This window comes from Pan paniscus, chromosome 9 (genome assembly GCF_029289425.2).
Source record: "Pan paniscus chromosome 9, NHGRI_mPanPan1-v2.0_pri, whole genome shotgun sequence".
NCBI lineage: Eukaryota > Metazoa > Chordata > Mammalia > Primates > Hominidae > Pan > Pan paniscus.
This window is the reverse complement of record NC_073258.2, coordinates 131,548,242-131,562,691: the sequence shown is the minus strand read 5'-3', so window position 1 is coordinate 131,562,691 and position 14,450 is coordinate 131,548,242. Positions and strand designations below refer to the sequence as shown.

Sequence of the window (14,450 nt, the reverse complement as noted above, 5' to 3'; positions counted from 1 at the left end):
TGTTTGCCAACCTAAACTGTTACATTGGAAGGAGTACCTGCATTTGAGTGACAGGTTACAAAATAATTTTTGAAGCCCATTCTTATGTAGACACCTAACTTGAGAAACGTATTTTTCTCAGGTTTTTCCTGTTTTGTGAGGATTTTAGTTTGGCTGTATGGTTTAGAGGTAGGCCCGAAATACCTAACCTATGTAAAAACGGCAGAGATCCCGGGGAGAGACTGTCCTTAGAATCTAAAACTTCAGTGATAACATGCAAATTCCATCTGTTTTTTCCTCCTCAGATCTCGTAGTAGAAATTCTTGGGGTGAACAAATGCCGGCTGAGCTGGGGTCTAGTCCTGGAGTCACTACAACAACCCCTCATCAACAGGTAAGTGGGAAAATGTTATTCCAACATCAGCATAAAGCCACCTCTGGTCTCAGAGGTATCCAAGGTTTCTGAGTGAAAAGCCCACATTCCAAAGAATAGGATTGTAGTCTTTACTTGCTCTGGGCACTGACTACAGAGTTTGACGTCCAGATCCACACACTAAGTAAAATCCACACCATCAGGCTTCTGAGCAGGTCGTCATGTGCTAGGAAATCACTCTTGGACCACCCACCATTTGTGTTTGGAAGAACTCTATGCAGGCCCCAACATGAGCTGCTGAAAATGACCTCTTATCCTCCAGGCTTGTTCAGCGTACTTGCTCAGTGCTCTTTCCAACATCTGCCAGCCCCTGTGAATGCTCCAAGAGCGTACCCTGGCCTGTGTATCACAGACCATGTAAAGATGTTCACCATGAGCCCTGGCCTTATAGCAAAGCTGTGATTCATGTCAAGACCAGGAGTTGTCTTTGCTTCATATCAGGTAGACAAGATAGTAAGGTTGGAATTTCATAAAGGGACCAGAAATGCTGGGTGAAGAGTCCTAGAATAATCCAGAAGAGGTAGATTCCATCCCTTGGGCTGTTACTCTTCTGAAAGTATTGAGTAACCTTGCACTCAAACCCTACCCCAAAGTAGACTGTGTTTGTTAACTTCCTCAAGGATCCTGGCTTTACCTCACTGCCTGTAAGGCAGCCTATAAATTTGAGGTAATTAATTATGAGAAACAGCAGTAGTCAGGAGCTCTGAAAGTGTCTAGTAACCTGACATCTCAAGGATTTATCACAGTTCTTCAGAGCAGTGCTAATGTAACTATGTAAAGAGAAATGGAATTTTATAAAACTTGGTCTTATATAAAACTAGTCTTGTATAAAAACTGTTCTTGCCTTTATTAGGGTCAGAGGCTTTATTAGTTCAAAAAACATTAATTTCATGGCAGACGTTTCATCAAGCTATTGAAGTTTAGGGTGTCGGTGATGGGGGAGGAGAAAATAAATGTCATAAACAGGATCTTGTGTTTCCTGACTGAGCCAGACCCTAAGTTTTTTGTCCATTCGTTTCAGGCATTTGATTTACTGCCTTGGGGACATCATCCTGGAATTCTTGGATCTCAGTGCCTCTGTTGAGGAGTCTGCTGCTACCACCTCTGCCTCAGATACCCCAGGCAACTCTAAGAGGATGGGTGTCTCCTCTTAGCTGGTTATTCACGCCTTCTTCCCAGGTCAGGGAAGTAGAGTTACTCGGCCACCAGAGACCAGTCAGGAAGCCCGTGCCCTCTTCAAGTAGGCTACAGCTAAGAAGGCCTAGGTTCTCGGTGGCTCACTTCTCTCCCACTTCTGCTCCATTTGTAGCAGGTGACAGGGGTCTCTGTGTCCCAGTTGCATGCATGTTTATTTCCCTGTTCCTTTTGTGATGTTGGGATTGTTGCTGGTGAGTAGATCCTGTTTCCTTTGGGAAAAGAAGCTGTGAGGTAGAGGAATGAACCCCTTTTGCTTCTCCTTTTGCCATCCTCCCTGAGATTGTTTGCCAGAATCCTGGCCCTGTGCACACATGTGCTTAATCCACCAGCACACAAGCTCTAGGTAGAACAGGAAAAAAACTGTGGCCAGATTTCCTTGGAGGAGAAAACAACCTTCTCAGCTCTCTGTTCCTACCCGGAAACTAAAAATTCATTCAGGGCCATTCTCAAAAGCCAGACTCCTGGGTCTAATCTAGTTTCCCAACAGTTCCAGAAGAAGAAGGAGGGAAGAAAATTTTTCAAGGAACTTCTTGCTCATGTGTTGCTGTTTCCCAACACATCAGCCTTATGGAAGATGTCATGAGGCTGCTTGCCTGGGAGGCTACACTTTCCTTTCCAGAAGACTTCAAAGCTGACTGCCAAAGCTTCTGGGAAATCCACCCCACCCTTCACACCCTTTCCTGAAAGGCATTTATACCACACATTTTATTTATTGGCTTTGCTCCCAACCCCCTGCCCTAGAGCAATTGAGTTTTTGAATTTTTGACCCTCTCTCTATCTTCAGCAAAACTGCATGACAAGCTGCATATTCAGCCTCAGTTTTTCCAAGGAGAATGGAAAGCACTTGCCTCCAGTCTTAAGAATGCACAAAGAGTAGGACTAGCAAGCCTGGGGGATGAAATCTCCCTTCCTAAGTCCTTGACAGAGAACTTTTATTATTCTGAACAGGTAAGATTAGCAAACTTACAAGGAATAGCTTCTTCTTTCCCATTCCTTACGGTTATAATCAGTCCTTTAACAACACCAGCATGAAGGCAAAGGTGTTTTGTCAGACTGCAACATCTATTAGAAAGGCAAGGCAACTGGGAATTGCTGGAGAAGGATAAATCAGGAGGAATTGCTGGTAGAAAAGGCTGCAGACAGTCACAGGGAAGTGCTGTATATTAAATGCATGTGAATAGCTGGCAAAAAGATGTCAAGGATGTCACTGGGAGCCCTTTGGCTTCACACTCGCCTGTTAGCGCCTTGCTTTCGCTGAATTACCAGAGCCTACCACTTGGAGGAAGGTCTTGGAGTTAGACTGATGAGAAGGCAATGGGGTGTCAAAAACAAGTGTCAAAGTTCTCTTAGATTCTGAAGTCGGTGATGAGCACACAATTAAAGTGGTTTGTGGAAGAAAGTTGTAAAATCTTTTTACTTTTTTGCCCCTCTGGAGGCTTTTAACCCTAAATTGTGTCTGATGTATTCGGGAGGCTTAGGTGTGCAATTCTTGCCCAAAGGCAAGGAGATGAATGAGATGTCTCATGGCCCCTTCTAGCCTTAAAAGTTGACCATTACAGTGACTTTATGGCTCCAAAGTTCTTGAAGCATCTCCAGCCCTAGACTTTGACAAGAAAAGGTAGCTCAGCATCTCTACCTTCCGTGAGTACCTGCAGGAGTCCAGCCAATGTATTAGAGCTGATCATTAAGCTCCTTCAGTGAGGGCTAAGATCCTATTCTCGATGAGCATAGGGGGACAGCCTTGTTTTATGCCACTTTTCTCTCCCCATACCTTCCCCTCATGTGTACTTAGCCACCTGTGTTGCTTTGAATCTGCTGCCAGTTCTGGCTCAAATGTGGCACAAAATCAGTACATCAGACACACCATGAAATCCCTGTGGCTATAAATTCTAAGGAATCTTTTGACACTTCCAGCCCAAAGAACTTATTTTTATTTCGTATTATATAAGAGTCCCCACCTCTACTCCATGTACCCCAAAAAGATAAGCTGTCCTCAGATCCTCCTTCTACCCAGGAGGGAAATAATGGATATTGCCAAGGGAACAATCAGAACTCATCTGGCTTTGAAAACGACCTGCCAAGTTTGGGTAGCAGGTTCAGACAACAAGAGAGTAACAATTGGTAGAGAGCCACAGGTAGCTGGAAAAGATACTCCCAGCTGACAGGGTGATAAAAGGCAGGGAAGAATTGGGCCTGTGCTGATCCAGGAAGGTTTTATTGTTTGCTTGTTTTTCGTATTTACTCGTGACTAAATTTTATTCATTTAAGTCAGAATTTTGATATTTGAAATAAGACTACTTTCCCTTTTCTTAATATCTATAAAAAAGACGAGGCAGGGATGCTGTGTTCTTTCTGTCAAATTCTAAATGTGATCTTTGCCATTGCTTATTTGAATTCAAGAAAGCTATACTTTTTCATCACATATAACTCACAGTTTCATTTTTGCATTTTTGGATTAGACTTAATAAAACCTAAATGGAAAATAAATTCCTAAATCTGAGCATAGGAGCATGTATAAATTTTATTTTTATTATTATTATACATTAAGTTCTAGGGAACATGTGCACAACATGCAGGTTTGTTGCATATGTATACATGTGCCGTGTTGGTGTGCTGCACCCGTTAACTCGTCATTTACATTAGGTATTTCTCCTAATGCTGTCCCTTCCCCCTCCCCCGACCCCACAACAGGCCCCAGTGTGTGATGTTCACCTTCCTGTGTCCAAGTGTTCTCATTGTTCAATTCCCACCTATGAGTGAGAGCATGTATAAATTTTAAAATCAATACAAGCTACTCCAATTTCCATTTTGGAAATTTCCAGTTTACAAGGTGATTTTCTTATTGTTGTAAAGAAACACATAATGTGAGATCTACCCTCTTAAGTGTACAGTACATTATTTATTTATTTTGAGACGGTACATTATTAACTAGAAGCAGCACAGTGCTTTGTAGCAGACTGCTACAAGTTTTTCATCTTGCATAACCAAAAGTTTATACCCATTGAACAGCCACTCCTCATTTCCCCTCCCACCAGCCTCTGGCAATCACTGTTCTACTTTCTGCTTCTGTGAGTTTGACTACTTTGAACGCCTCATATAAGTGGAATCATGCAGTGTTTGTCCTTTGACTGGCTTATTTCACTTAGCATAATGTCCTCCAGGTTCATCCACGTTACAGCATGTGACAGAATTTTCTTTTTAAGGCTGAAAACATTCCATTGTATGGCTATGCCACATTTTCTTTGTTCATTCATTGAGGGACATTTAGGTTGGCTCCACGCCTTGATTATTGAAAATAATGCTGCAGTGAACATGGGAGTATGACTATTTCTTCGAGGCCCTGCTTTTAATTATTTTAGATAAATACCCAGAAGTAGGATTGCTGGATCATATATTGTTCTGTTTTTAATTCTTTGAAGACCTTCATACTGTTTTCCATAGTGACTAGACCATTTTACATTCCCACCAACAATGTACAAGGGTTCCAGTTTCTCCACATCCTCGCCAACACTTGTAATGTTTTGTTTTTTCATAATGGCATCTTAAAAGGTATTAGGTGATATTGCTATCTCATGGTTTTGATTTGCATAGCCTAGAACATTTTTGAGTCTTCCTGTGTCCTACCCAGGTTATTCATTTCCAGCTACTGCTCTTCCTTTGCTCATAGCACACAACACCAGTTGTTAGGTCCTGGAGGAAGTAAAAATATGTGTAACTATGGTCCCTGGCTATATGAATCAGGATGCTCTGGACAAGAATTAAATTATAAGGAAAATTTATTTTCTTTCATAACATTAGTACTTGAGTAGGTAAGCCCAGGAGTTTGGTGATTCAGCAACTCTGAGACCTCTTAAGGGGCCTGAATTCTTTCCATCTTTCTTCCTTGCCATTCTAATTAGGTCAGCTGTGCTCTCAGACTGCCTGCCTTCCTGCGGCTGCAGTTTCAGGCATCACACCCAGAGATAACATTCATAAAAGAACAGGAGCATCTCTTCTGTGTTTTCTTCTAAGGAATGAAGGAACCATTTCCCAGAAGTCCTTCAAGAATCCTCTTCTAGGCCGGGCACAGCGGCTCACACCTATAATCTCAACACTTTGGGAGGCCAAGGTTGGGGGATTGTTTGAGTTCAGGAGTTTAAGACCAGCCTGGAACATAGCAAGAGCCTGTCTCTACAAAAAATATAAAAAATGAGCGGGGCATGGTGGCTCTCGCCTATGGTTCCACCTACTAGGGAGGCTGAGGCAGGAGGATCACTTGAGCCCAGGAATTTGAGGCTGCAGTGAGCTATGATCACACCACTGCATTCTAGCCTTAAGTGACAGAGTGAGACCCCAAATAAAAAAAAATAAAACAAAAAACCTCTTATGACTCATTGGCTAGAACCACCCACCTCATGCCAATCCACTGACACTGAGAATGGCATTGTGATTGGCTTTCAATAGTATTTTCCCCCAGAGATGAGGTCATCTTCCATGAAGGTCAGATATCTACAGAAATAATTGATGTTAGCAAGGAAGAAGCAGAGAATGGGTATTGATAGACAATGTCTGCTCTAGGGATGGGTCATTCTGCCAACATTCAGCAGACCCCCTATCTACTCCCAAAATGCCTGGTACCAGCTAATAGTTAACATCTTCTGAGAGCATTACTTAAAGTCTTTACATATCTTCACTTATTTAACCCACAAATCAACCCTTAAAGGTAGGTTCTGATGTAGTGGGTTGGTGCAAAAGTAATTGGAGTTTTGCCATTTTAATGCAATTACTTTTGCACCAATCTAATATATCCCCATTTTATAGGTGAGGAACATGAGGCACAGAGTGGTTATGTCTTACCCACAGTCATTTGCAAGGGAGTGGCAGAGCCTAGATACAAACCATGTCAGTCTGCCTCTGAGTCTACGTAGTATATCCACTATACTAAACTGCCCTTCTACCTTACAAAGCAGAACAAGATCAGGTTCTCACTTTTAAGGAGTCTACAGTCTAGTATAGGAGCCAGCAAACTTTCTCTGTAAAGGTCTGGAGACTAAATATTAGGTTTTGCAGCAGTACGGTCTCTGTTGTAACTACTCAGCTTTTCCACTGTAGCGTAAAAACAGTTGTAGACAATTCATAAACAAGTGTGGCTGTATTCCAATAAAACTTGATTTACAAAAATAGGCAGCTGGCCGGGTTTGTCCCATGAGTCAGTTTGTGGACCTGCGGTCTAGTGAGTTAGAATACTGCTTACCAAATTTTAATGTGTGTGTGATTCACGTGGGATCGGGTTAAAATGCAAATTTTGATTCAATAGGTCCGGAGTGAGGCCTAGTAAAAGTGTAAGTGCTATGTTCTAAAAATGTTGACAGCATGATTATCACACTCCTCTGCTGTTTGAGGGGCAGGGAGCATTTGGAGATGCCTTGTTTCAGGAACCCATTCAGCCAGGTTGTCCTGGCAAGCCGTACCTCCCACAGCCCCCTCCACACCGGCTGTTTGTCCAATCTAACTTTGCACTGGAGCAAGATGTGTTTTCCCAGGATGAGAAAAGGAAGGTTAGCCCACACTGCTGGATGTGGAAGGGGATGGGAACCAGGGAAAGAATGGTAACTGGGGAGGAAGGGAAACCATGATACTTTTGTAGTCGAAGGCCTAACTGGGCGCACTCTGCCATAACTTGGCCCCTCTGCTTCCTTTCCACTGGGAGTGCCAGAAATCACAGGGCAGCAGTCGCTCACCCTGCCTTTGTAGACAAGAAAATGAAACCATCGAAGGATGAATTTCAGCTAGCATATTGCCATCACTCTTTTATGGTATAAAGGATGAGAGAGGCGGTGAGGGAGACATTGCCCCAAACATGATGTCCACATCCCAAGACTTACCTGATATTTCTTATTACACAAAGACAACATTGACTGGTTTAAGAGAGAAAAAAAAAAAGGAAATCCAGAAGAATGTTTTAATTGTCAAGCGTGAAACAAGTGAAAATCATCAGAATCTTTTTCCTTCTGTGACTTGGTAGCAACAGTGTGTAAAGCCAAGGCCACCGTGAAGCGGTGGGGGAAATCTGGGCACCCGCAGACCTTGGCAGACACACTATGCTATTTTCAGACTTGCGGAGCCTTTGCACTGCCTCCCTGTCATCCTCACCTGTCTCTGGTCTGAAAGTCCATTTTAACTCTGCTTTCTTGGAGGCAGAAACAAGCATGTGACAGGATGCAGAGAATTACTCCTGGCTTTGATGTCTCTTCAACAGCTTGACGAAACCTGGTTTCTCCACCTGTCTTCACTTCTCCAAGCCTTACCTGCAAGCGCTTCCGTGAAAGCCCCCAGCACACCATCTCTGGGATGCGGAAGCTTAGGAGGGGAGAATTTAAAAAACAAAACGAAGGTAACAGTAATCAAGATCCAAACTTAGAAAACATTTCTTGAAGTGACATTATCTGCTCCTTTTAACCCAATCCCTCTGTCACCAGTCAGTGTTTGTTTAGGAAGTGTAAGCTAATTTTAATATTAAGGTGTTGTAGTGATTAGGAAGGTAAGTTTGTGAATAATGTATGAACCATCCACACTTTTGTCTTTTCCCACCTTATGTTCCATGTTACTGCTGCACCCTGTTATAAGCAAAGAAGAGTTGGCTGCGATTACTTCCAGAAACGTTGATTAACCCATGAGAGTAAAGACGCAGCTAGATAAACACAGAACTCCCTGATTGCAGACAAAAGGACTCAAATGTCGACAGAAGCAATGGCTTGTTTATACTGTGTTGAACTGGATTTGGTGACTTGTGAGCATAGGTAATCAGCCCTTTTGCCCGCGCCCCTGGGTGAAGAATCATCCTGCTCCTGTAACTATCAAAAAGATTAACCGTGAACGTTGATATGAAATACTGCTTTTCATACCTTGACACTAAGAAGAATAGACCTTATTAAGGGAGGAAAAACACTTTTGGAGTTTACCTCCTTTACACATCCTGCTTGCATGGAATCCAAATTCAGTGAGCTGACGGCAGGCCAGTTCCTTGCCACTTTATGCAGTTGTGTTTAAAGTTTACCCTCTGTTATCTATAAATGCAAGTGGCTTTTTCAAGAATAGTGAGGGCAGCTTTCATTAAGGACTCATGCATCTCTAGGAGAATCACATGGGCTTAGTTGGCAGTAGAGCATTTTCTTGGGGACAGAATGTATTATAGATGGTTTAGGCAGGAGGTTAGACGAGAAACTTCCAAAGAAATCTAGGGATTTTTTATTCTGCCCAAACCACCATGTTCCTTCCTGCTTTCATTTTTTGGTTCATGTCCTTCCTTCCACGTGGTAGATTACCTTCTCTTCTCCAGCTGGGCAAGTAGGCTACCTCTGCCCATAAGGACCAATTCAAGTTCCATTTTCAAGAAGCACTGTCTGATTGCACCAGCCAAAACTCTTCCCACTTTCTTTTCAGTTATTTACACTGCCTCTCTAGTCAATGTGCATGTATATGAAGTCCTCAGTAAGAGACTATAATTCTTCAAGGGCAATGAACATATCTTTTATCTTTTTTAGTCCTATTATGTCCTTATGCCCCCCCAACTATATGTATATACCTAGTGCATGATAGGTACAAAATAAATATTAAAGTTTACTTAATTAAAGATTATGTTTATTTAAGAGGCAAAATTTGTGAGTAAGTCTGGATCTTGATACTGTTACTTTCATTTTGTTGATTCCTTTCTCCCAACCTTCCACATCCCAGAGACAGGGTGCTGGTGACTTTTATGGAAAGGCTTGAAGGGTGAAGATATGTGGAGAAACCACCGTAAACCTCTTTGAGATTAACCACTTATTCCAGTGGAGGGCACTGGCTAGTCTGTACCAGACCTGCCCCAGACAGCTTTGTACATCTTGCGTGTGGGTGGGAACCCAAAAAGTTTCCTTTTCAGTGGATCTGTTTGGGTGAGGTAAAGAAATCCATTGCTCAAATGTTTCATCAGAGGCTACCCCCTGTTCAGGTGTGCACCCTGCATCCCTGTGGGTGTGCGGATGGCATATGACACTTGCAGCAGCAGAGCTCGTTGCCACACATCCAAGGGAAGTAAGTGTGCATATGTGGATGCGGCGGGAATACCTGCGGTCTTTCTGCTGAAGAGCAGGGTTATACACCTTCTTTTAGCAATCTGGAGAGGACTGAGGCAAGAGCTTGTACTGAAACACAAGCAAGCTCCACGTATGGTTTTGGACATGGAAGAAAGAGTACTGTTGGGGTGGAATGACCTAAGTTTTTAATAGGATTAGGATTTCTGTGGATTTTTCCCAAGTGATAGAAGTTTTCTTCATCTAGCAGGGAGCCTCACCCAATTGCTTCTCTATGTTCATTTCTGAAACTCCTTTGTTAAAACTAAATAGCAACAGAGAAGAAACTTTCTTCAAAAAACTCTTCATATCTGTCATTTCTCCTGTTCTCATGGAACTTCACAATTGCTTTTTCTTTATTCCTTTTTTTTTTTCTATATCAGCTCATCAGTCTTTGTGGGTGACTTGGCTACCCCACTAATCTAATTGCCTTTTTGATAGTTAAATCAATATGGACATCAACTTAAGGCTATATGTGAACCTTAAATGCATGATATTCCCTATACTTGATTCCACAATTGATATTCTGTGAGGAAAGTTGGCCAGATATTCCCTTCTGTGAAGTCAGAATAACTACCGACCCTAAGAATAAACATTTTGACCAATTCTTTATATGTTGCAAACTATTCACACAACTAGAAAGTTTAGCCATTCACATCTCTTCCCCTGATTTTAAGTCCCAGATTCTGAGACTCAGAAAGTTTAGTGACTTGTTGAGCCTTCTGTGGAAAATCTGTTGTAAAAACAGTTCAGACATTGGAAAATATAAAATAGCCCTTAGAGATCCCAATAAAGCTTCCTCTCCCCAAATCCCTCTACAAGTTTATCCTCGAAAAACTTTCTGAAAACTGATGAGAAAATACTGAGTAATTAATGCTCAAATGGGAAAGATGATATGTAAAAGCAAAAACCTGTTAATGGCATCTGTTCATATAGTTCCATGTGCCTTTTTACTTAACTGCACTGATAGGCAATGTAATGAAGAAGTTTCCTTTTAAAACGTAAAATGTAATTAAACAGAGTTTATCTTAAATTGGCTGGACCCGCACAGCTTGACTGAGACATACACAGCTGTCTTCATTTTGAAGCACCTACACTAGTCAAGCTTCTTTCTAACCCGCCCTTAGGGTTTGCCTGTTGGTCTGTCTTCCCTACTGGGCTGTTAATCCCTTGGAGGCAGATTGTCTTGTTTCCCAGAGTTTTTCCAGCATATACCATGGCAGACAATCTTCTCCTTATCTATTCTAACTCGTAAGCCTCAGCTAGTGCCTCCATCCTCGGGTGCATAGCCTAGTGACAGGCATGTAACAGACTTTGCCTACAAGCAGTTGCTGATCCATAAATGACGTTGGCAACCTTCTTGTGGCAGTGAGTAACATATTTCTTTCCTCCTGATAGGCTTGGAATCCTCATCCCCATCTGGCAATTTTCTTTCCATCTTTCCTACACTCACAATGGAGCCCACACGCCTCACAACCCCCTTGACTAAACCAGATGACAGCAAGAATGCCTAGTTCCAAGTGAGCAAGGGTGAAGCCTTAGGCCCTTGTCTCCTCCAGACCTCCTCTCTGCTCTAAGAGTATACTGGGCATGGGGTGTGGTCGGGGGTGGGGGGCGGAGGAGTACTTAACCTCAAACTGAGAAAAAGGGTGTCCTGAGCAAGTTTCATAGCGTAGCAGCTTCCATTTGAAATGTGAAGCTTTGAAGGCCTGTTGCTACAGTAACCAGCTAGCTCCTGACTCCAATGCCTGTCTAATCTAAGGTGGAAATGTCCCAGAAACAGACCCCAGGCTGGCAGCTCTTAACTATGACCCATCTCATAAGCACATATCCAGCTGTAGCCTCTTGGTTGCTGGGTGAAGGGGCCTCTGTATCGCCACAGGAAAAAAAATCTGATAAATTACGGGCTCAAGAAGGGTGTTGCTTTTTTTTCCACTAACAGACTTTGCAACCCAGTTCCTGGTGAAAGGGCTCCGCACCCACCCGTTTTGTGTGTATAATGCTGAGCTAAAGTGGAAAGGAGCAGTAACACCAAAGGAGGCTAATTCTCTTCCTGTCAGTAGGAGAGAGTCTCTGCCGCCAGTGTGTGAAAAGGGAAGGCATGAGAAGTGAAAAATCAGCCTTCTGGAAGCACCTTCTTACCACGAGAAAACAGGTGATTCTTACTATCTTTGAGACTCATCCAGATTGTGTCTGTTTAACTCTTCAGGCAATATGAAGGCAGAGATGGAGCCATTTCAGAGAAGAGATTTTTTAAAAAATCATTTCGTTCTTTGGAATTGTCACAGGATTATGATGTGGGTTCTCATAAAAATTTCACTCCCCCCAAATCCACCCAAAGGAAAGGCAGCGAAATGGGGAGGAACACACATTTGCCTGGCATCGGAAGAGCTGCCTTGTAGTCGTGGGTTCCAGTGATCTTGGACCAATCTCTTCACTTCCCTGGACCTCAGTTTCTTCCATACAAAGAAGTTGAACTGGATCATAGAAAAGATGCTGTCCAGCTTGGTAATATCAGATAGGGAGCAGAAGCTGTCTCTTAGCACATGGCCAGATTCCGGAACAACGATGATGGTCTCCATGTTTGTCCTAAAAATGCATCTCATCTCAGTAGAGATTGTCTTCCACCTCATTTGGGTCTCAATTTAAGGAAGGAAGAAAGGAAAGAAACCCGGGGATTCTCTTCTTGAAAGGAATATACTTCACTTTCTCTAGGCTTCTAGGATAAAAACTTCCTATCCTTCATTTTTCCTCTTTAAACCTGCCAAAATCAAGTTGAGTAAAGATACCATACAGATATGAAAAAGAAGCCACATCCTTAAATTTTCATGGAGTCCAAGAGCATGCTCACCGCCAGTTAGCTTTTCCCAGGATGGTGGTGGCACTGATCATCTAGGTCGCACTTTTATGTTCATGTCCCAGAGCGTTTCCCATCAGCCATCTCATTTCATCTTTTCATCATTCCTCTGAGGAACAGACTTCACACATGTATAGGACTTTCTATATCACAAAGTATTTCATATCCAATGTCTTATTTAGATCTTGACAATCACTGTTTAAGGTAATTTGGCAAGTTATTAATACTCATGTTCTCATTTTACTGAAGAGGAAACTGAAATGCAGAGAGCTTGTCTTTTGCCCAGGATCACTCACCCAGTTTATTGGGAGGCAGCAGCACGGGGATTAAGAACGTGGGCTATGCCGACAACCAACCAGGTAGAATTCCAGCTCTGTCAGTAGTTAGCTGTCTGGCCTTAGGAAAGGGATTTCACACCTCTGTGGCTTAGTTTCCTTGTCCATTAAATGCTCATAAGAATAGAGCTTTCCTCACAGAGATTGGGTGGGCACGGGAGCTAAATGAGCTCATACGTTTAAGAACAACCTCTAGCACACAGTGCATAATAAATGTCATTATTATTAGCAAAGCCAGGACCTGGGTCTTCCAGCTTCTAGCTCAGTGGCATTTCTGCTGCCCTACACCAGGACGATCCTTCGTGTACAGGTGTGAACCTAAAGCCTTCAGTGTTTCAATGAGAAGTTCCCCCAAGGTCTTTCTGTTCAGTAGGTCTAGAGCTAAGGGCCCCTGGCACTCTGTTCAGTCCTTTCGCTGGTAAACCACGCTGCCCTCCGTCGCTCTGGGCAGAATGTCAAACCTTCTTATGTTTTTAAAATTTATAAATCCAGCACTCTTATTTAATATTACTGACAGCCCGAAGGCAGACGCTCCCGCTCTCCTGGGGAAGAGGGTCTTCTAATCTGCCATCTTAAGGAGGTAAAAGGGCTTGACTGGGTAACTCATTGCAATGGGCACGTATTTATTACTGTCTCCCGGCCTTTTCTCATGCTGTTTGTCCGCTGGAATTACCACTAGTGCCAGGCCATTTGAATATTTGACCATTTGTCTTAGAGTTCTCTGAATACAAATGTTGTTTTTCATACCTTTATTATGTACTTTTTTAAGAATGAAGACTATGTTGCATGTTGGTTTGTACTCTCTCCTGCACATAAAAAATGCTTAGTAAATAGATACACAAATGTTTCTTGATTCCTAAATTGATTGACTGTTCGGGGAACTAATGGTCACCTCTAAGTGGTTGACAGTTGTCTCTTCCCACCTCTTAGTCGCAAGTTTCAGATGATCAAAGAATGCCTAGGTGGCATTCAACAGTATATGCCTCCGTAAAGGTAGAAGGTTTAGGAGTCGTATGTGCAAGAGTGGAAGAAGTTCTCCCTGCACACACAGGAGGCCATCTGCTACAAAGCCTCAGAACCTGGCCTCTGCCCTGTCAGCCTGCATGCTGCATGCATGGAAAAACAGGCCTGAGCCAGGGCTTACCCTGTCACCCAAAGTCCACTCCATGTAGTATGCCCGAAGCAAACATGACCTTGTTCTACAGTTAAAAACAAATGAAAGTCATCTGCCGGGGTCACTTGGTAATAAAGTCCTGCGACAGAAGGGGCTCTGCTTAAAGGGCAGCTCAGATCCAGGCATTAAAATAACCTAAATGGTGTCGTTTTCTGATCAAATTCCTTTCCCTGTCGGGTTTGTGATTTTTGAGCCTGAGAATGTCCCTCGCGGCTCAGGTTTCTCTGCTGTCACACTGATCTCAGGCCTGGAATGCAAGCACTGGCCATTGAGGTCTGATGTAACTATGTCACAATCCCAAAATGGAGAGACATTATCTCATAGATGGTGCAGCAGGCGGGCACCAGTGTGCGGCTGGCAGGCACGGCTGAGAATGCAGTCCTGGG

General features: G+C 43.0%; 1 protein-coding gene across 4 annotated transcripts in view; it reads left to right on the top strand.

Annotated features, from left to right (window-relative positions):
• The window catches only part of SNX19 (sorting nexin 19), a 50,274-nt gene extending 36,537 nt beyond the window's left edge, over positions 1–13,737 (top strand). For 2 of the 4 annotated variants that reach the window (XM_003819860.5, XM_024930808.4), the window contains 2 exons: positions 285–372; positions 1,433–13,737. In XM_003819860.5, the coding sequence (XP_003819908.4) occupies positions 285–372; positions 1,433–1,565 (221 nt within the window). In that variant the 3' untranslated portion in view covers positions 1,566–13,737. The remainder of the gene's footprint in view (positions 1–284; positions 373–1,432) is intronic. The other 2 variants (XM_008973275.4, XM_024930807.4) reach the window with 2 other exon arrangements.
• The last annotated feature ends 713 nt before the right edge of the window (positions 13,738–14,450 follow it).